At 48.5% G+C, this 21,444-nt stretch overlaps 1 protein-coding gene across 6 annotated transcripts in view; it reads left to right on the forward strand.

Moving 5' to 3' along the window:
* The window catches only part of ppef1 (protein phosphatase, EF-hand calcium binding domain 1), a 152,948-nt gene that overhangs the window by 27,160 nt on the left and 104,344 nt on the right, over window positions 1-21,444 (forward strand). For 5 of the 6 annotated variants that reach the window (XM_038802819.1, XM_038802823.1, XM_038802817.1 and 2 more), the window contains one exon: window positions 3,891-4,092. The exons of the other annotated variant lie outside the window; for it this stretch is intronic. In XM_038802819.1, coding sequence (XP_038658747.1) covers window positions 4,011-4,092 — 82 coding nt within the window. In that variant the 5' untranslated portion in view covers window positions 3,891-4,010. The remainder of the gene's footprint in view (window positions 1-3,890; window positions 4,093-21,444) is intronic. 6 annotated transcript variants of the gene reach the window in all.

Consider the following 21,444-nt stretch of genomic DNA (forward strand, 5'->3'; position numbering starts at 1 on the left):
TAGGGCTAGTGAAGTGTTTGCATCACTACCGGGGGAGGTATCTGGGACGTATGAGCAGGTAAAAAAAATCCATTTTAGGTGCAATGAACTAGTGCCTGAAGCTTGCAGACAAAGGTTTAACAATTTAAGGAAAGAATTTGGTCAAACAAACATGGCGTTTGAAAGGCTCGAACAGAGTAATTTTGATAGGTGGATAAGGGCTTTGAAAGTGGACCAAATGTATGACCAAGCACTCAGAGAAATTATACTTTTGGAAGAGTTTAAAAATTCAATTCCTGATGTATGAGAACTCATGTGGAAGAGCAGAGGGTTAAAACTGGGAGATTAGCAGCAGAAATGGTAGATGATTATGAATTAGTTCATAAATCAAAGCTTGGTTTCCGACATCAGTTTCAGCCTGTGAGGGATAGAAACTGGGGACATGAGAAATACTCAAGTGGTAAAAGGAAAGGTGATCTGATGGGAGATAATAAGGAGAGTGTACCTCGGATTAAAAAAGAAATCCAGGAGGGTGGAAAAGAAATGAAAAGTTTCAAATGTTTTCACTGTAATAAACTAGGCCATGTAAAGTCACAGTGTTGGTGGTTGAAGAAAAGCACTGGGAAGGCTGATGTGGTAAAACAGGAGAAGACAGTGATAGTGGTAAAGGAAATCCCTAGTGAAGCGAAGGAGGTGCAAAAGATTGTACAGCCTGATCAAGAGGTGATTGATAAGAAGAAGCCAGACCTCTTCAAATAATTTACTTGTGTGGGTAAAGTTTACTCATGTGTATCAGGAGGAGCAGGTAAAGATGTCAATCTTTAATAGTAAGAGATGAGGAGTTATGTAGTTTGGGAAGAATGTTGCCAGAAAAGGTGGTAATATGTGGAATTCAGGGTGAGAGGAGTTGTGTTCAATTATATAAGGGAAAGTTGGAAAGTCAAGTGAAGAGTGGTGAAGTGGTAGTAGGAGTAATAGAGAAACTACCTTGTCCAGGAATACAGTTTATCTTGGTTAATGATATAGTTGGATCGCAGGTGGGAGTGATGCCTACTGTGGTTGATAAGCCAGTGAAAAATCAGACAACTGAAGTGTTGAAGGACGGATATCCTGGGATTTTTCCGGATTGTGTAGTAACAAGGTCGCAAAGTCACAGGTTAAGACAAGAGGAGAAATCAAAGAGTGAAGATGAAATTGAAGTGCAATTATCAGAAAGGATTTTTGATCAGGTGGTTGAAAAAGAACAAGATCAGGTGGAGGATGAGACGGATATTTTAGTTCAGGAAAATTGGTGGAGTTACAACAGAAAGATGTAGAAATAAAACGGATGTATCAGAAAGCATACACGGAAGAGGAATCTGCATGTATACCAGAGTGTTATTACTGCAAAAGTAATGTCTTGATGATAAAATGGAGACCTTTACATATGCAGGCGGATGAAAAGTGGGCAGAAGTTCATCAAGTAGTATTGCCGGTAGGGTATAGAAAGGAGGTGTTGCGAGTTGCATGTGAGGTACCAGTGGGAGGTCATTGGGCGTTCCAGGCACCCACCGCCCTCTGCATAAAGAACTTTCCACTCATATCTCCCTTAAACTTTTCCCCTCTCAACTTGAACTCATGACCCCTAGTAATTGAATCCCCCACTCTGGGGAAAAAGCTTCTTGCTATCCACCCTGTCTATACCTCTCAAGATTTTGTAGACCTCAATGAGGTCCCCCCTCAACCTCCATTTTACTAATGAAAATAATCCTAATCTATTCAACCTCTCTTTATAGCTAGCATCCTCCATACCAGGCAACATCCTGGTGAACCTCCTCTGCACCTTCTCCAAAGCATCCACATCCTTTTGGTAATGTGGCGACCAGAACTGTATGCAGTATTCCAAATGTGGCCGAACCAAAGTCCTATACAACTGTAACATGACCTGCCAACTCTTGTACTCAATACCGCTTCCGATGAAGGATAGCATGCCGTATGCCATCTTGACCACTCTATCGACCTGCGCAGCCACCTTCAGGGTACATCAATATCAATCTCTGTACATCAATTTTCCCCAGGGCTTTTTCATTTACCGTATATTTCGCTCTTGAATTGGATCTTCCAAAATGCATCACCTCGCATTTGCCCGGATTGAACTCCATCTGCCATTTCTCCGCCCAACTCTCCAATCTATCTATATTCTGCTGTATTCTCTGACAGTCCACTTCACTATCTGCTACTCCACCAATCTTAGTGTCATCTGCAAACTTGCGAATCAGACCACCTATACCTTCCTCCAGAATTGAACCGTGCTGTTGGCCTGCCTTGGGCTAAATCGCCGGCTTTTAAAGCAGACCAAAGCAGGCCAACAGCACGGTTCAATTCCTGTACCAGCCTCCCCGAACAGGCGCCAGAATGTGGCGACTAGGGGCTTTTCACAGTAACTTCATTGAAGTCTACTCGTGACAATAAGCAATTTTCGTTTCATTTCTTTTTCAGATCATTTATTTATATCACAAACAACAGTGGTCCCATCACGGATCCCTGTGGAACACCACTGGTCACAGTCCTCCATTTTGAGAAACTCCCTTCCACTACTACTCTCTGTCTCCTGTTGCCCAGCCAGTTCTTTATCCATCTAGCTAGTACACCCTGGATCCCATGAAACTTCACTTTCTCCATCGGCCTACCATGCGGAACCTTATCAAATGCTTTACTGAAGTCCATGTATATGACATCTACAGCCCTTCCCTCATCAATCGACTGTCACTTCCTCAATGAATTCTATTAAGTTGGTAAGACATGACCTTCCCTGCACAAAACCATGTTGCCTATCACTGATAAGCCCATTTTCTTCCAAATGGGAATAGATCCTATCCCTCAGTATCTTCTCCAGCAGCTTCCCTACCACTGACGTCAGGCTCACCGATCTATAATTACCTGGATTATCCCTGCTACCCTTCTTAAACAAGGGAACAACATTAGCAATTCTCCAGTTCTCCGGTACCTAAACCGTGGTCAAGGATGCTGCAAAGATATCTGTTAAGGCCCCAGCTATTTCCTCTCTCACTTCCCTCAGTAACCTGGGATAGATCCCATCTGGACCTGGGGACTTGTCCACCTTAATGCCTTTTGGAACACCCAACACATCCTCCCTTCCTTAGGCCAACTTGACCTAGAGTAATCAAACATCTATCCCTAACCTCAACATATGTCATGTCCCTCTCCTCGGTGAATACCGATGCAAAGTACTCGTTAAGAATCTCACCTCCACACATAAATTTCCTCCTTTGACTTTGAGTGGGCCAACCCTTTCTCTAGTAACCCTCTTGCTCCTTATATATGAATAAAAGGGTTTGGGATTTTCCTTAACCCTGTTTACTGAAGATATTTCATGACCCCTTTTAGCCCTCTTGATTCCTCGTTTCAGAATTAGTAATCTTTATTTTATTAGTGCCACAAGTACACTGCAATGAAGTTACTGTGAAAATACCCTAGTTACCACATTCCGGTGCATGTTCGGGTACAATGATGGAGAATTCAGAATGTTCAATTCACCTAACAAGCAAGTCTTTCGGGACTTGTGGGAGGAAACCGGAGTACCCGGAGGAAACCCAAGCAGACACGGGGAGAACGTCCAGTCTCCGCACAGACAGTGACCTAAGCTGGGAATCGAACCTGGGACCCTGGAGCTGTGAAGCAACAGTGCTAACCAATGTGCTACCTTGTCTATCCACATGACAAGTGGCTAATATATATGACAGCAATATGAAACCACAAAAGCTCCCAGTGTAATAATTAATTTGGCTGGAAGGTTGAGGCCTGTATCAGTTTTCAGGTTATGTGACTCACCTACTTTTTCACAGCAGTCTGATCACTATCCTGGTGTAATTGTTTTGCTCCCTGATGTTATACTTTTCTCCCTATTTTAGAATGCTTCTTCAATTGGTGATTTCTTGCTGACAGTCTCGAAATTGGAGAGATGCTACTGAGGGAAAACTTCCAAGGGATTTTGGTTGGCGTATGAGAGGGAATGAGTTTCGGTACCTGTGATGTTGAGGATTGATGAAGCTGCAGCAATGGGTTGTAGCTCGTCAGCTGTTATGGAAAACCAGACAAGGAGATCTGACAGAGGTGGGTACTGATGGAATTACTCTGCACTTTCTAAAACCTGCCATGTCACCAACTTCCTTCTGATTAAACAGAAGAGCTGCTGCTTGCTGGACTTGACCATTTTGCAAAACGAAATATGAGATTACAACTATTAGAACTGAGGTACACACAACCAGGGTCTTTGCGATTGAGCGCTGTAGGATTTTTGGATTCTCGATCGCTCGCCTTTCAGGGTTACCTTAGACAAGTTGCAGAATTTCAAAACATGGGATTGTTCTCAGAACACTGAGGTTAAGCACAGATTTCATAGAAGTGTGCAAGATTGTTAAGTCTTTTGATGAAATACAAGTATTAGGAGCACACGTAGGCCATTCAGCCCCTCAAAGCCATTCGATAAAAATCATGGCTGAACGGATTTTTAGGCGTTGCTGGTTCGGCCAGCATTTATTGCCCATCCCTAGTTTCCCTTCAGGAGGTGGTGGTGAGTTGCTTTCTTGAACCGCTTCCGTCCTTCAGGTGTAGGTACACCCACTGTGCTGTTAGGGAGTTCCAGGATTTTGTCCCAGCGACAGTGAAGGAACGGTGGTATATTTCTAAGTCAAGGTGGTGAGTGACTTGGAGGGGAAGCTCCAGGTGGTGTGTTCCCAGGTATCTGCTGCTCTTGCCCTTCTAGATGATAGTGGTTGTGCGTTTGGAAGGTGCTGAGTAAGGAACCTTGGTGAGTTCCTGCAGTGCATCTTGTAGATGGTACACATGGCTGCCACTGTTCGTCGGTGGTGGAGGGTTTGAATGTTTGTGGAAGTGGGAGCAATCAAGCGGGACTGCTTTGTCCTGGATGGTGTTGAGCTTTCTGAGTGTTGTTGGAGCTGCACTCATCCAGGGAACTGGAGAGTATTCCATTACACTCCTGACTTGTGCCTTGTAGATGGTGGACAGGCCTTGTCTCCTCCTTGGAGGAGGTGAATTACTTGTCGTAGGATTCCTAGCCTTTGACCTCCCCTGATAGCCACAGTGTTAAGTTGGCTAGTCCAGTTCAGTTTCTGATCAATGGTAACCCCCAGGATGTTGGTGGTGGCAGATTCAGTGATAGTAATGTCAAGGGGTGTTGGTTAGATCCACTCTTGTTGGAGATGGCCATTGCCTGACACTTGTGTAGCACAAATGTAACTTGCCACTTGTCAGCCCAAGCCTAGATATAAGAACATAAGAACTAGGAGCAGGAGTAGGCCATCTGGCCCCTCGAGCCTGCTCCGCCATTCAATTAGATCATGGCTGATCTTTTGTGGACTCAGCTCCACTTTCCGGCCCGAACACCATAACCCTTAATCCCTTTATTCTTCAAAAAACTATCTATCTTTACCTTAAAAACATGTAATGAAGGAGCCTCAACTGCTTCACTGGGCAAGGAATTCCATAGATTCACAACCCTTTGGGTGAAGAAGTTCCTCCTAAACTCAGTCCTAAATCTACTTCCTCTTATTTTGAGGCTATGTCCCCTAGTTCTGCTGTCACCCGCCAGTGGAAACAACTTGCCCGCATCTATCCTATCTATTCCCTTCATAATTTTAAATGTTTCAATAAGATCCCCCTCATCCTTCTAAATTCCAATGAGTACAGTCCCAGTCTACTCAACCTCTTCTCATAATCCAACCCCTTCAGCTCTGGGATTAACCTAGTGAATCTCCTCTGCACACCCTCCAGCGCCAGTACGTCCTTTCTCAAGTAAGGAGACCAAAACTGAACACAATACTCCAGGTGTGGCCGCACTAACACCTTATACAATTGCAACATAACCTCCCTAGTCTTAAACTCCATCCCTCTAGCAATGAAGGACAAAATTCCATTTGCCTTCTTAATCACCTGTTGCACTTGTAAACCAACCTTCTGTGACTCATGCACTAGCACACCCAAGTCTCTCTGAACAGCGGCATGCTTTAATATTTTATCGTTTAAATAATAATCCCGTTTGCTGTTATTCCTACCAAAATGGATAACCTCACATTTGTCAACATTGTATTCCATCTGCCAGACCCTAGCCCATTCACGTAACCTATCCAAATCCCTCTGCAGACTTCCAGTATCCTCTGCACTTTTCGCTTTACCACTCATCTTAGTGTCATCTACAAACTTGGACACATTGCCCTTGGTCCCCAACTCCAAATCATCTATGTAAATTGTGAACAATTGTGGGCCCAACACGGATCCCTGAGGGACACCACTAGCTACTGATTGCCAACCAGAGAAACACCCATTTATCCCAACTCTTTGCTTTCTATTAATTAACCAATCCTCTATCCATGCTTTACCCTTAATGCCATGCATCTTTATCTTATGCAGCAACCTTTTGTCTGGCACCTTGTCAAAGGCTTTCTGGAAATCCAGATATACCACATCCATCGGCTCCCCGTTATCTACTGCACTGGTAATGTCCTCAAAAAATTCCACTAAATTAGTTAGGCATGACCTGCCCTTTACGAACCCATGCTGCGTCTGCCCAATGGGACAATTTCTATCCAGATGCCTCGCAATTTCTTCCTTGATGATAGATTCCAGCATCTTCCCTACTACCGAAGTTAAGCTCACTGGCCTATAATTTCCTGCTTTCTGCCTACCTCCTTTTTTAAACAGTGGCGTCACGTTTGCTAATTTCCAATCCACCGGGACCACCCCAGAGTCTAGTGAATTTCGGTAAATTATCACTAGTGCATCTGCAATTTCCCTAGCCATCTCTTTTAGCACTCTGGGATGCATTCCATCAGGGCCAGGAGACTTGTCTACCTTTAGCCCCATTAGCTTGCCCATCACTCCCTCCTTAGTGATAACAATCCTCTCAAGGTCCTCACCTGTCATTGCCTCATTTCTATCAGTCGCTGGCATGTTATTTGTGTCTTCCACTATGAAGACCGACCCAAAAAACCTGTTCAGTTCCTCAGCCCTTTCCTCATTTCCCATTATTAAAACTCCCTTCTGGCAGCACGGTGGCCTAGTGGTTAGCACAACCGCCTCACGGCGCTGAGGTCCCAGGTTCGATCCCGGCTCTGGGTCACTGTCCGTGTGGAGTTTACACGTTCTCCCCGTGTCTGCGTGGGTTTCGCCCCCACAACCCAAAAATGTGCAGAGTAGGTGGATTGGCCACGCTAAATTGCCCCTTAATTGGAAAAAATAATTGGCTAATCTAAAATAAAAAAAAAAATAAAAAAAATTAAAACTCCCTTCTCATCCTCTAAAGGACCAATATTTACCTTAGCCACTCTTTTTTGTCTTATATATTTGTAAAAACTTTTACTGTCTGTTTTTATATTCTGAGCAAGTTTACTCTCATACTCTATCTTACTCTTCTTTATAGCTTTTTTAGTAGCTTTCTGTTGCCCCCTAAAGATTTCCCAGTCCTCTAATCTCCCAGCAATCTTTGCCACTTTATATGCTTTTTCCTTAAATTTGATACTCTCCCTTATTTCCTTAGATATCCACGGTCGATTTTCCCTCTTTCTTCCGTCCTTCCTTTTTGTTGGTATAAACCTTTGCTGAGCACTGTGAAAAATCGCTTGGAAGGTTCTCCACTGTTCCTAAACTGTTCCACCATAAAGTCTTAGCTCCCAGTCTACCTTAGCTAGTTCTTCTCTCATCCCCTTGTAATCTCCTTTGTTTAAACACAAAACACTAGTATTTGGTTTTACTTTCTCACCCTCCATCTGTATTTTAAATTCCACCATATTGTGATCACTCCTTCCGAGAGGATCCCTAACCATGAGATCATGAATCAATCCTGTATCATTACACAGGACAAGATCTAGGACCGCTTGTTCCCTCGTAGGTTCCATTACATACTGTTCTAGGAAACTATCACGGATACATTCTATAAACTCCTCCTCAAGGTTGCCTTGACCGACCTGGTTAAACCAATCGACATGTAGATTAAAATCCCCCATGATAACTGCTGTACCATTTCTACATGCATCAGTTATTTCTTTGTTTATTGCCTGCCCCACCATCTCGTTACTATTTGGTGGCCGATAGACTACTCCTATCAGTGACTTTTTCGCCTTACTATTCCTGATTTCCACTCAAATGGATTCAACCTTATCCTCCATAGCACCGATGTCATCCCTTACTATTGCCCGGATGTCATCCTTAAATAACAGAGCAACACCACCTCCCTTACCATCCACTCTGTCCTTCCGAATAGTTTGATACCCTCAGATATTTAACTCCCAGTCGTGACCATCCTTTAACCATGTTTCAGTAATGGCCACTAAATCATAGTCATTTGCGATGATTTGTGCCATCAACCCATTTACTTTATTCCGAATACTACGAGCATTCAGGTAAAGTACACTTATGTTGGTTTTTTTACCTCTGTTTTGAATCTTAACATCTCCAGTTTTATTCCTTTTGTTATTACTGGGCCTATTCACTGAGCTCCCCTCAGTCACTGTACCTTGTACTGTCGCCCTTTTAGATTTTTGACTATGTCTTCTCTGCCTTGCACTTTTCCCCTTACTTCCTTTTGCTTCTGTTCCTGTTTTACTACCTTCCAACTTCCTGCATCGGTTCCCATCCCCCTGCCACATTAGTTTAAACCCTCCCCAACAGCTCTAGAAAACACCCCCCCTAGGACATCGGTTCCAGTCCTGCCCAGGTGCAGACCGTCCGTTTTGTACTGGTCCCACCTCCCCCAGAACCGGTCCCAATGCCCCAGGAATTTGAATCCCTCCCTCTTGCACCATCTCTCATCCAGGTCTTGCTCCATTTGGACACAGACTGCTTCATTATCTGAGGAGTTGCAAATTATGGCCTCAACTCCAGATTTTTGTGTCTGCCATGTTGCCAGCAACCTTCTGATTAAACAACAGAACTGCTGCTGTTGGACTTTACAATTTACAAAAACAAATCTGAGATGACAACTATTAGAATCGAAGAGCGTGCCACATAGACTCTCTTGTTAATCAGAGAGGGTGGATACTGTCCACTAATTGGAGTTCCTCAGGGTAGTGTCCTGGGCCAAACCATCTTCAGCTGCTTCATCGATGACCTGCCGAGAGAGCAGGAAGAGGAGGGTAGATCAGATGAATTCTTGGATGGAGAAATGTGTGGCAGGGAGGAGTTCAGATTCTTGAGGCCGGTTCTGGAGAAGGTGGGACCTGTACAATGTGGACGGGTTTCACCCAGGCAGAACTGGAACCAATGTCTTGGTTAAAGAATCAATTCCAGGTGAGACGGGATGATATACTAAACGGATCAACAAACGAGGCTTTATGGGTTGAACATGGAAATAAAAAAGGGACGGTCACACTGCTGGGAGTATACTACAGTCTCCCAAATTGTGAAAGGGAGATAGAAGATCAAATATGTAGACAGATTTCTGCCTGCAAGAACAAGAGGGCAATGATAGGAGGAAACTTTAACTATCCCAATATCAATTGGGATTCAAATTATATAAGGAGGACTGAAGGAGAAAAATTCATGCAGCGTGTCCAGGAATTATTTTTCAACTAGTTAGTAAAAACCCAATGAGAGGAGCTGCAATTCTAGACCTAGTCTTGTGAACGAAGAAGGACAAGTGGATGAAGTGATAGTTAGCAACCATATTGGGGATTGTGATCACAATTCAGTTAGATTCAGTATTACCATGGAATGGGACAGAGATAAAGTAGGAGTAAAAATTTTGAACTGGGGGACAACAAATTTTACAGAAATTAGGAGGGACTTGGCTGAGGTGGACTGGCTAGCACTGCTAGAGAATAAATCTGGGGAAAACCAGTGGGAAGCACTATAAGGAGAGATCCTAAAGGTGCAAAGTAGACATGTCCCCTCCAAAAGTAAGAGTGGTACTGCCAAATCTAGACACTCCTGGTTGTCTAGAGGAATGCAGGGTAAGATCAAACAGAAAAAAAGAGCATATGATCGACACAAAGAACTAAGCACCGCAGATAGCCTAAGAAATGCAGGGACAAAGTAAAAAAAGAATAAGGAAATCAAAGAGAGGGCACGAAAAAAGATTAGCAAGTAAAGTTAAAAAAAAACAAGATGTTTTACCAATGTGTTAATGGTAAACAATTAGTTAAGGAAAAAGTGGAACATATCAGAGATGAAGAAGGGAACTTGTGTATAGATGCAGAGGCTGTGGGAAGGTTTTAAATGAATATTTTGTCTCCATGTTTACAAAAGAAATGGATGATGCAGATATAGTAGTCCAGGCAGAATATTGTGAGACATTGGAGGGTTAATCATAAAGAGAGAGGAAGTACTCGAAGGGTTGAAATCCTTGAAGGTTGATAAATCACCAGGGACAGATGGATTGTTTCCGAGGGTACTGAAGGAGGTGAGGGTGGAGATAACAGATTCTCTGAGGATGATTTTCTGATCCTCAGCAGACACAGAGGAGGTATTGGCGGACTGGAGAAATGCAAATGTGGTTGCATTGTTTGAAAAGGGATCAAAGGAAATGCCAAACAATTATTAGTTAGGAGTGGGCAAATTACTAGAATCAGTCCTGAGAGATAGGATTAACTGTTACATAGAAAGGCAGAGGCTAGTTAGGGATAGTCAGCATGGATTTGTAAAGGAAGGTCTTGCTTGACAAATTTGATTGAATTCTTTGAGGAAGGGACAAGAAGGGTTGGTAAAGGTAGTGCAGTGGATGTGGTGTACATGGATTTTAGAAAGGTGCTGGACAAGGTCCCACATGGCAGATTGATCAAGAAAGTGAAAGTCCATGGGATACAGGGCAATGTGGCGAACTGGATAAAAAGATGGCTTAGTAACAGGAAACAAAGGGTGATGGTCAATGGCTGCCCTTGCAATTGGAAAGTTGTTTCAAGTGGTATAATAATAATAATCATAATCGCTTATTGTCACAAGTAGGCTTCAATGAAGTTACTGTGAAACGTCCCTAGTCGCCACATTCCAGCGCCTGTTCGGGGAGGCCGGTACGGGAATTGAACCCACGCTGCTGGCATTGTTCTGCATTACAAGCCAGCTGTTTAGTCCACTATGCTAAACCAGCCCATATTCTGCAGGTATTTCTTAGGGCTTGGTTTTGGAACCCTTACTGTTTGTGTTATATATTAATGATTTGGATGTGAACGTGGGTAGCACGATTGGGATATTTGCAGAGGACACAACGATTGGCCGAGTGATGGACAGTATAGAGGATAGCTATAATTTCCAAAATAATGTAGATGGATTGGTGGAGTGGGTGATAAAGTGACAGATGGAATTTAACACAGAGAAGTGTAAGGTCATGCATTTAAGGAGGTCAAACAGTTATGGGAAGTACACAAAAAATTTGAATATACTAAGAGGGGTGGATGAGGTGAGAGATCTTGACATACAGGTACATATTTGTATAAGTTCAAGTCGACAAGGTTGTTAAGAAAGCATATGGAATGCTCTCCTTCACTGGCAGAGGTATATGATATGAACGTTAGGATATAATGTTGGAATTGTATAAAACACTGGTGAGGCCACAACTGGTATATTGTGTACAGTTCTGGTCGCCATATTACAGGAAGGACGTAAATGCTCTGGAGAGAGTGCAGAGGAGGTTTAGAAGAATGTTGCCAGGGCTAGAAAAGTGTAGTTATGTGGAGACATCGGATCAGTTGGGGTTATTTTCCTTGGAACAAGGAAGGCTGAGGGGTGACTTAAGTGAGGTGTACAAAATTATGAGGGGAAGGGATAGAGTGGACAGGATAAAACTGTTTCTCCTGATGGAGAATTCTAGAACTAGGGGACATAGATTCAAGATAAGTGGCAGAAGGTGTCGAGGGGACAGGAGGAAGAACTTTTTTTGCAGAGGGTAGTGGGAGTCTGTAATTCACTGCCCGAGTTAGTGGTGGAGGCAAAGGCCCTAAAATGGCCTCCTTCTGTGCTGTAACTTTTCTATAATTCTGTGATTCTATTTTATATCACCTTTCTCTGCTATGCTACACAAACCGTGGTGCTAGAAATGGATTTTCTGCTGTAAATTTTCTTGTGATATTGTATGCATGCCATTGAGAATAGCACCGCCCACAGTATAAGATTAGGGGCGGGATTCTCTGCGAACCGGCGGGCCACTCCGGCGCCGAGGAATGGTGTGAACCACTCTGGCGTCGGGCTGCCCCGAAGGTGAGTAATCCTCCGCACTTACAAGGGCTAGGCCGGCGCCGAGTGTTTGGGGCCATGCCAGCCGGTGCGGAAGGGGCTTGGCGCCACGCTAAACGGCACCGAAGGGCCTCCGCCGGCTGGTGCGAGTTGGCGCATGCGCAGGAGTGCCAGCGTTTGCTGGCATCATCCCAGCACAGAGGGATTCTTCTCGGCACCGGCCATGGTGGAGGTTGACAGCGGCAGGTGCGGAGAGATAGAGTGCCCCCATGGCACAGGCCCGCCCGCGGATCGGTCAGCCCCAATCGCGGGCCAGGCCACCGTGAGAGGCACCCCCCGGGCCAAATCCCCCCGCGCCCCCCCGAGGACTCTGCAGGCCGCCCGTGGAGCCAGGTCCCGCTGGTAAGGACCTGTCGTGATTTACGCCGGCGGGTCCCGCCGAAAACAGGCGGCCACTCGGCCCATCGCGGGCCGGTGAATCACCGGGGGGAGGGGGGCTGCTGCCAGCAGCCGCCAACCAGCGTGCCGCGATTCCCGCCCCCACTAAAACTCCAGCGCCGGAGAATTTGGTAGCCGGCGGGATTGACGCCCCCCCCCCGGCGATTCTCTGACCCGGCGGGGGGTCGGAGAATCCCGCCCATAGAGTCACATGGTAAGAGACTCAGAAAGAACACTCTGGAAGCATTCTACATGTATGGAAACATGTAAATAGTTAAAGACTAACAATGAAACAATTATCCCTACCGTGCAAAAGGAGGCCATTTGGCCCATCTGCACTCACCCCCTGAAAGAGCACCCTACCCTTCATGTTCAAGCATACAAGACATCGAAAGAATCCACAGCACAGATGACTTCTTATTGATTGTTATCAAATGCAACAGATTGACTAGCTTTGCCTTCTAGCTCTGCATGTTCTTTTAGCCAGATGATGCTCAATAAATGATGAAAAAATAAATGAAAGCTTTTTGACAATCTTTGCTTGAGATTGTGTAATTACATATTAATTGACTGTTTAATTGCTTCCAGGTTGATGGCATTAACTGAAGATTCACTATTCCCTATAGATAGGAGAAGATGGGTTGGGGGCAGGGTGGGGTTATTTGATCCAAATGTTTGCCCCCCTTCCATGGCTATATTTATATCCGGATGTCCCTGGAGAGGGAGGATGCGGTGTTTGCTGGTATGCTTGGGGCCTCCCTCACCCAGTGGGCAGCACAAGGGCTGGAGTCATCAAACCCAGAAACACCATTTTAATTCAATGAGATAAGTTTCCTTTCAAGTTTTGTCTTGTTACAGGTTTCCCTTCAAGGGGATTTTAAATTTGTTGGTAACTTTATTTTTCAGTTTTAATAGAGTATCTAGAAGCAGATTTAAACTACGGTGATGTTTGGAGGTATCTGTAATCGAGCAGCCCGCTTGATTGGCACACCGGCCAAACCGTCACCACTTCAGCAACCTCTATCCCCGACACGCAGTAACAGCCGTGTGTACCATCTACATGCTGACCTGTAAGAACTCGCCAAGCCTCTTGAGACAGCGCCTTCCAAATCCACAAACTCTACCATCTAGAAGGACAAGGGCATCAGACAGATGGGAAAACCACCACCTGGAGGTTCCCCTCAAAGCCACTCACCGCCCTGACTTGGAAATATATCTCTGTTCCTTCACTGTCACTGGGTCATAATCCTGGAACTTCCTCCCTAACAGCACAGTGGGTGTACCTACACCACTTGGACTGCATCGATTCAAGAGTTCTCAAGGGGACATTAGGGATGGACACTAAATTCTGGTCCAGCCAGCGATGTTCACATCCTGTGAAAGAATAACAAAATGTAAAAACTTATAAGTCGACCGTTCTAGCCCTATCCCTTACTACTCGGCTATTGTAAATGTAATTGAGAGTGCACATCATCTTTAAAACCAGAATAACAATTAACCTGATTAAGTGTGCGTCACCAAATTGGCATGCTTACTGATATTCTAGCCATTCTGTATGAGACAAAAACCTTACTTCCTTATTTCCATTACAAAATTAGCTTGGCTTCTGATGGTTTCACAAGACGAAAATATTTTATTATTTAAGAAAATAAGGCATAAGCTAGTCAGGAGAAATAAAGATAGCAAATACTGGAAAAACCTCAGCAGGTCAGATAGCCTCTGTGGAGAGGGTAAACACGTCATGAATACATTTGTCCTGTCACCAGTTGGGGGGAGGGCAGGGGCTTCTGGGCAGTGAAGGGGGATGGGTCTAAAAATCCAATTGGGCTAATTACCACCCCATCAGTCTTCTCACCATCATCAGTGGAGTGATGGAAGGGGTCATCAACAGTGCTATCAAGGGGCACTTAGTCAGCAATAACCTGCTCGTGGACACCCAGTTTGGGTTCCGTCAGGGTCACTCAGCTCCTGACCTCATTACAACCCTGGTTCAAACATGGACAAAAGTGCTGAATGTCAAAGGTTAGGTGCGAGTGACTGCCCTTGACATTAAGGCAGCATTTGACCAAGTATGGCATCAAGGCGCCCGAGCTAAACTTGAGTTAATGGGAATCAGGGGTAAACTCCACTGGTTGGAATCATTCCTGGCACAAAGGAAGATAGTTGTGTTAGTTAGAGGTCAATCATCTCAGCTCCAGGACACCACTGCAGGAGTTCCTCAGGGTAGTGTCCTAGGCCCAACCATCTTCAACTGCTTCACCAATGACATTCCCTCTATCATTTTTTTTAAAAAATAATTTTTATTGAAAGAGTTTTTCCATACAAACATTTACCCCTACTAATTTTTTAAATTATTTACAACACAATCCCTCTAGGCAAATGTCCCTCCCTCGCCCGCCCTCATCGCGCGCACCAGTCCTCCCCCCCCCCCCCCCCCCCAGGCAACCTTAACAAACAAGGCAGCCTACAGTTTCAGACATGAGCAGCGAGCAGACTTGCCCGCGTTACAGTCGTGCATGTCCCCCCACGACCCTTGCTGCCCCCCCCTCCCCTCCCCCCCCTCCCTCCCCCCCCCTCCCCTCCCCCCCCCCCCCCCCTCCCTCCCCCCCCCCCCCTCTCCCGGGTTGCTGCTGCCACGACCCCGAACGTCTATCTCTGATCTAAAAAGTCAAGGAAAGGTTGCCACCGCCTGGAGAATCCCTGTACCGACCCTCTCAGGGCAAATTTGATCCTTTCTAGCTGAATATAGCTAGCCATATCGTTAATCCAAGTGTCAACGCTTGGAGGCCTCGCGTCCTTCCGTTGAATTAATATCCTTCGTCGAGCCACTAGGGACGCAAAGGCCAGTATTCCGGCCTCCCTAGCCTCCTGTACCCCCGCTTCTACCCCGATCCCAAAGATCGCAAGCCCCCATCCTGGTTTGACCCTGGACCCCACCACCTTCGACACCGTCCTTGCCACCCCCTTCCAGAACCCTTCCAGCACTGGACATGCCCAGAACATATACACATGGTTCGCTGGGCTTCCCAGACATCTGACACACCTGTCCTCCCCCCCAAAGAACCGGCTCATCCTTGTCCCCGTCATGTGAGCTCTATGCAGCACCTTAAATTGAATGAGGCTCAGCCTCGCACACGAGGAGGAAGAATTGACCTTCTCCAGTGCATCCGCCCACGTCCCGTCTTCTATCTGCTCTCCCAGCTCCCCTTCCCACTTGGCTTTCAGCTCCTCCCCTGATGCTTCTTCCGCCTCCTGCATTATCTTGTAGATGTCTGATATCTTCCCCCCTCCGACCCAGACCCCCGAGAGCACCCTATCACTCGCCCCCTTACTGGGGAGCAGGGGAAACCCCTCCACCTGCCGCCTAGCAAATGCCTTCACTTGTAAATATCTGAACATGTTTCCCGGGGGGAGCTCAAACTTCTCCTCCAGCCCTCCCAGGCTCGCAAACCTCCCCTCTATAAACAGGTCCTTCAGCTGCCGTATGCCCACCCTGTACCAGCTCTGAAATCCCCCGTCGATGTTCCCCGGGATGAATCTATGGTTCCCTCTTATTGGCGCCGCCAACAGACCTCCCATTTCCCCCCTATGTCGCCTCCACTGCCCCCATATCTTGAGGGTGGCCGCCACCACCGGGCTCGTGGTGTACCTCGTGGGGGGGAGCGGCCATGGTGCCGTTACTAGGGCCCCCAGGCTTGTGTTGCCACAGGACGCCCTCTCCATTCGTTTCCAAGCTGCCCCCTCCCCTTCCATCATCCACTTGCGCACCATTGACACATTTGCCGCCCAGTAGTACCCCGAAAGATTGGGTAGTGCCAGCCCTCCACTGTCCCTACTCCGCTCCAAAAAGACCCTCCTCACCCTTGGGGTGCCATGCGCCCACACGTAGCTCATGATGCTACTCGTCACCTTTTTGAAGAAGGCCCTAGGGAGGAAGATGGGCAAGCACTGAAATAAAAACAAGAACCTTGGGAGGACCGTCATTTTGATTGACTGCACCCTCCCCGCCAGCGACAACGGTACCATGTCCCACCTCTTAAATTCCTCCTCCATCTGTTCCACCAGCCTGGAAAAGTTAAACTTGTGGAGGGTCCCCCAGTTCCTTGCCACCTGCACCCCTAAGTACCTAAAGCTCTTTCCTGCTCGCTTGAAGGGGAGTCTCCCAATACCCTCTCCCTGGTCCCCCGGGTGTATCACAAAAACCTCGCTTTTGCCCAAATTTAGTTTGTACCCCGAAAAGTCCCCAAACTCTGCTAATAGTTCCATTATCTCCGGCATTCCCCCTTCTGGGTCTGCCACGTACAGCAGTAGATCATCCGCATACAGCGATACTCGATGTTCCTCCCCTCCCCTAGTCAGTCCTCTCCACCCCCCTGAACCCCTCAGTGCCATCGCCAACGGTTCAATCGCCAGTGCGAAAAGTAGGGGGGATAGAGGACATCCCTGCCTGGTCCCTCGGTGGAGCCCGAAATACTCCGACCTCCTCCCGTTTGTCACTACACTCGCCGTCGGGGCCGAGTAGAGCAACTTCACCCACTTAATAAACCCTTCCCCAAACCCAAACCGTTCCAACGTCTCCCACAGGTACTCCCACTCCACCCTATCGAATGCCTTCTCCGCGTCCAGCGCTACCACTATCTCAGCCTCCCCCTCCACTGCCGGCATCATAATTACATTCAGCAATCTCCGCACGTTCGTGTTGAGCTGCCGCCCCTTCACGACCCCGTCTGGTCCTCATGGATTACCCCTGGCACACAATCCTCTATTCTAGCTGCCAGGATCTTTGCCAGCAACTTGGCATCCACGTTCAGAAGCGAGATAGGCCTGTAGGACCCGCACTGCACGGGGTCTTTATCCCGCTTCAATATCAGGGAGATCAGTGCCTGCGACATTGTCGGGGGCAGAACCCCCCCCTCTCGCGCCTCATTAAAGGCTCGTACCAGTACTGGTCCCACCAAGTCCACATTTTTCTTATAGAATTCCACCGGGAACCCATCTGGCCCCGGCGCCTTCCCCGCTTGCATCTGACCTATTCCCTTGACTAGCTCCTCTAGCCCTATTGGCGCCCCCAGCCCTTCTACCAGCCCCTCCTGGACCCTTGGGAACCTCAATTTGTTTAGGAAGTCCTCCATTCCCCCTCTCCTCGTCGGCGGCTCAGACCGATACAACTCCTTGTAAAAATCCCTGAAGACCCCGTTCACTTCTTGCCCCTTCTGCACTACCTTCCCGCCCCTCTCCTTCACTCCCCCAATCTCCCTAGCCGCATCTCGTTTGCGAAGCTGGTGTGCCAGCATCCTGCTCGCCTTTTCCCCATACTCATAGACCGCGCCCTGTGCCCTTCTCCACTGCGTCTCTGCCTTCCTGGTGGTCAGCAGGTCGAACTTGACCTGCAGGCTGCGCCGTTCTCCCAGCAGCCCCTCCTCTAGTGCCTCCGCATATCTCCTATCCACTTCCAATAGCTCCCCCACCAGCCTCTCCCTCTCCTGCCTCTCCTTTCTTTCTCTGTGCGCCCTTATGGAGATCAGCTCTCCCCTGATCACTGCCTTCAGGGCCTCCCAGACCATCCCCACCTGCACCTCACCCGTGTCATTCAAGTCCAGATAGCTCTCGATGCTCTTCCGGACCCTTTTACACACCTCGTCGTCCGCTAACAGCCCCACATCCAGCCGCCACAGCGGGCGCTGGTCCCGCGCCTCCCCCATTTCCACATCCACCCAATGTGGTGCATGATCAGAGATCGCAATGGCCGAGTACTCAGCTTCCCGTACCCTCGGGATCAGCCCCCTGCTCAACACGAAGAAATCGATTCTGGAGTACACTCTATGGACGTGGGAGAAAAAGGAATACTCCCTCGCCCTCGGCCTACCAAACCTCCATGGGTCTACTCCTCCCATCTGCTCCATGTACCCCCTCAGCACTTCTGCCGCTGCCGGCCTCCTATTGGTCCTTGAGCTCGATCTGTCTAGGCCGGGGTCCAGCACTGTGTTAAAGTCCCCCCCCATGATCAAGCCCCCTGTCCTCCAGTCCCGGAATGAGGCCCAATAAGCGCCTCATAAAACCCGCGTCATCCCAGTTCGGGGCATATACGTTGACCATCACCACTTTCTCCCCCTGCAGCTTACCCTTCACCATCACATACCTACCCTCCTTATCCGCCACCACCTCCTCCGCCACGAACGACACCCTCTTTCCCACCAGAATCGCCACCCCCCGGTTCTTTGCGTCCAATCCAGAGTGGAACACCTGTCCCACCCACCCCCTTCTCAGGCGAACCTGGTCCACTACCTTCAAATGGGTCTCCTGTAACATTGCTACATCAGCCTTCAGTCCCTTCAGGTGTGAGAATACCCTTGATCTCTTGACCGGCCCATTCAACCCCCTCACGTTCCAAGTGATCAGCCGGGTCGCGGGACGACCCGCCCCCCTCCCCTGCCGATTAGCCATGTCCTGTTCCCTGCTCGCCCCGGGTCGACCCTCCCCTTCTGACCCGCTCCCCATGGCGATGTCTCCCTCCCCCCACCTCTCCAGTCCTCCACTTCCCGTTTCTGGTCTTTTCAGCAGCAACCCGGTGTCCCTCCCTAACCCCCCCCCCCCCCCCCCCCCCCCCCCCCCCCCAGGCTAGGACCCCTCCTAGCCGCGATGTACCCTCCATCGTACTCCCGTAAGTCAGCTGGTTCACGCTGACCCGGCTGCTCCTGCCACACTCCGACTCCTCCCGGCTCGGGGGGGGGGGGCCTCCCCCCCCTTGCCACTCCTCCCTGGCCCCGCTCCAGCGCGGGAAAGGTCGCCATTGCTAGCCACGCCCCGCACTCCTCCCCCCCCCCTCCTCTGCCCCGCGCGCGGGAAAACAGAGGAAAGCCCGCGCTTTCGCCCTGCCACACCCCACCCCGCCATCTTCAGTTCCACCCCCGTCCCCGTCCATGCCTGTAAAGACCCCCCCCTAGGAGCCCATATCCCCGATCTGCTCTCCCCCCCGTCCCGCCTCCCCAAATTAACATTATAAATAACAGATAAATAACAAATAACATTGTACTTAACAGTCACCCTCTACCAAACAGCATAAATAACCATAAATAACCATGAATAACCACAATAACAATAACTAAGGGAAGTTGGCAGAGGGGGAAAAAACATCAGAAGAAAAACCACAGCAAGAGTTCAAAATCCAAACAAAGAATTCAGCTGAAAGTACCCGAGTGGCTACGGCCGCCAAGTATCCCCTGGGTCTAATTTGAGTCCAGTTTCTCTTCCTGTACAAAGGCCCACGCCTCCTCTGGGGACTCAAAATAGTGGTGTTGGTTCTTGTAGGTGACCCACAAGCGCGCTGGCTGCAGCATTCCGAACCTGATCCGTTTTGCCTGTAGCACCGCCTTCGTCCGGTTGTACCGGGCCCGCCGCTTTGCCACCTCCGCACTCCAGTCCTGGTAGACCCTCACCGTCGAATTCTCCCACTTGCTGCTCCTTTCCCTCTTGGCCCACTCCAGCACTCTCTCACGGTCGCTGAGTCGCTGGAACCGCACCAGCACCGCCCTCGGGGGCTCATTTTCTCTTGGCCTCCTAGCCATGACCCTGTAGGCCTCTTCCAGCTCCAGGGGCGAAGGGACGGCCCCTGCCCCCATCAGGGAGCTCAGCATTTCTGCTACATATCCCGGGAGGTCTGACCCCTCCAGGCCTTCTGCCAGGCCCAAGATCCTCAGGTTCTTCCGCCTCATTCGGGTATCCAGCTCCTCAAAACGGCTCTGCCATTTCAGGTGGAGTGCCTCGTGCACCTCTACCTTTCCCACGAGGACCGTGGCCTCCTCCTCCCTCACAGTCATCTCCTGCTGTAGCTCCCGAATCGACGCCTCTTGGGTCGCCTGGGCTCCCATCAGCCTGGTGGTCGTCGCATTCATTGACTCCAAGAGCTCCATTTTCAGCTCCGTAAAGAAGCGCAGGAGAGCGGCCTGCTGCTCCTCCGCCCATTTCCTCCATTCCTCGGGTGCACCACCGGCCGCCATTTTGGTCTTCTTCCCCCGCTTTTTTTTGGGAGCTGCTGTTGCTTTCTTTACCACCCCACTCCGGGTACCGACCATAAAGTTGGTCTGGTTCTCTTCAGGGAGCCTTCCCCCACCGGGATTTGTCCTTACAGCGCCGTTGGGGCCTTCCAATCGGCCCGAAAACACCTTTGTAGCAGGAGCAGCCAAACATGCGACTTAGCTGGTCATAGCCGCAACCGGAAGTCACATTCCCTCTATCATAACATAGAACATAGAACATACAGTGCAGAAGGAGGCCATTCGGACCATTGAGTCTGCACTGACCCACTTAAGGCCTCACTTCCACCCTATCCCCGTAAACCAATAACCCCTCCTAACCTTTTTGGTCACTAGGGGCAATTTATCATGGCCAAACCTGCACCTCTTTGGACTGTGGGAGGAAACCGTAGCACCTGGAGGAAACCCATGCAGACACAGAGAGAACGTGCAGACTCAGCACAGACAGTGACCCACGGGGAATCGAACCTGGCACTGTTAAGCCTCAGTGCTATCCACTTGTGCTACCGTGCTGCCCAAAGAGAGGGCAGCATGATAAGGTTAGGAGTATGGATGTTTGCAGATGACTGCGCAATGTTGAGCACCATTCGTGACTCCTCAGATAATGGAGCAGTCCATGTCCAAATGCAGCAAGACCTGGACAATATCCAGGCTTGGGCTGACAAGTGACAAGTTACATTTGTGCCACACAAGTGCTAGGCAATGACCATCTCCAAGAAAAGTGAATCTAACCATTTCTCCTTGACATTCAATGGCATTCGCATTGCTGAATCCCCGACATTTAACACCCGGGGCGGGGGGGGGGGGGGGGGGG

Source organism: Scyliorhinus canicula, chromosome 7, assembly GCF_902713615.1.
Source record: "Scyliorhinus canicula chromosome 7, sScyCan1.1, whole genome shotgun sequence".
Classification (NCBI taxonomy): Eukaryota; Metazoa; Chordata; class Chondrichthyes; order Carcharhiniformes; family Scyliorhinidae; genus Scyliorhinus; species Scyliorhinus canicula.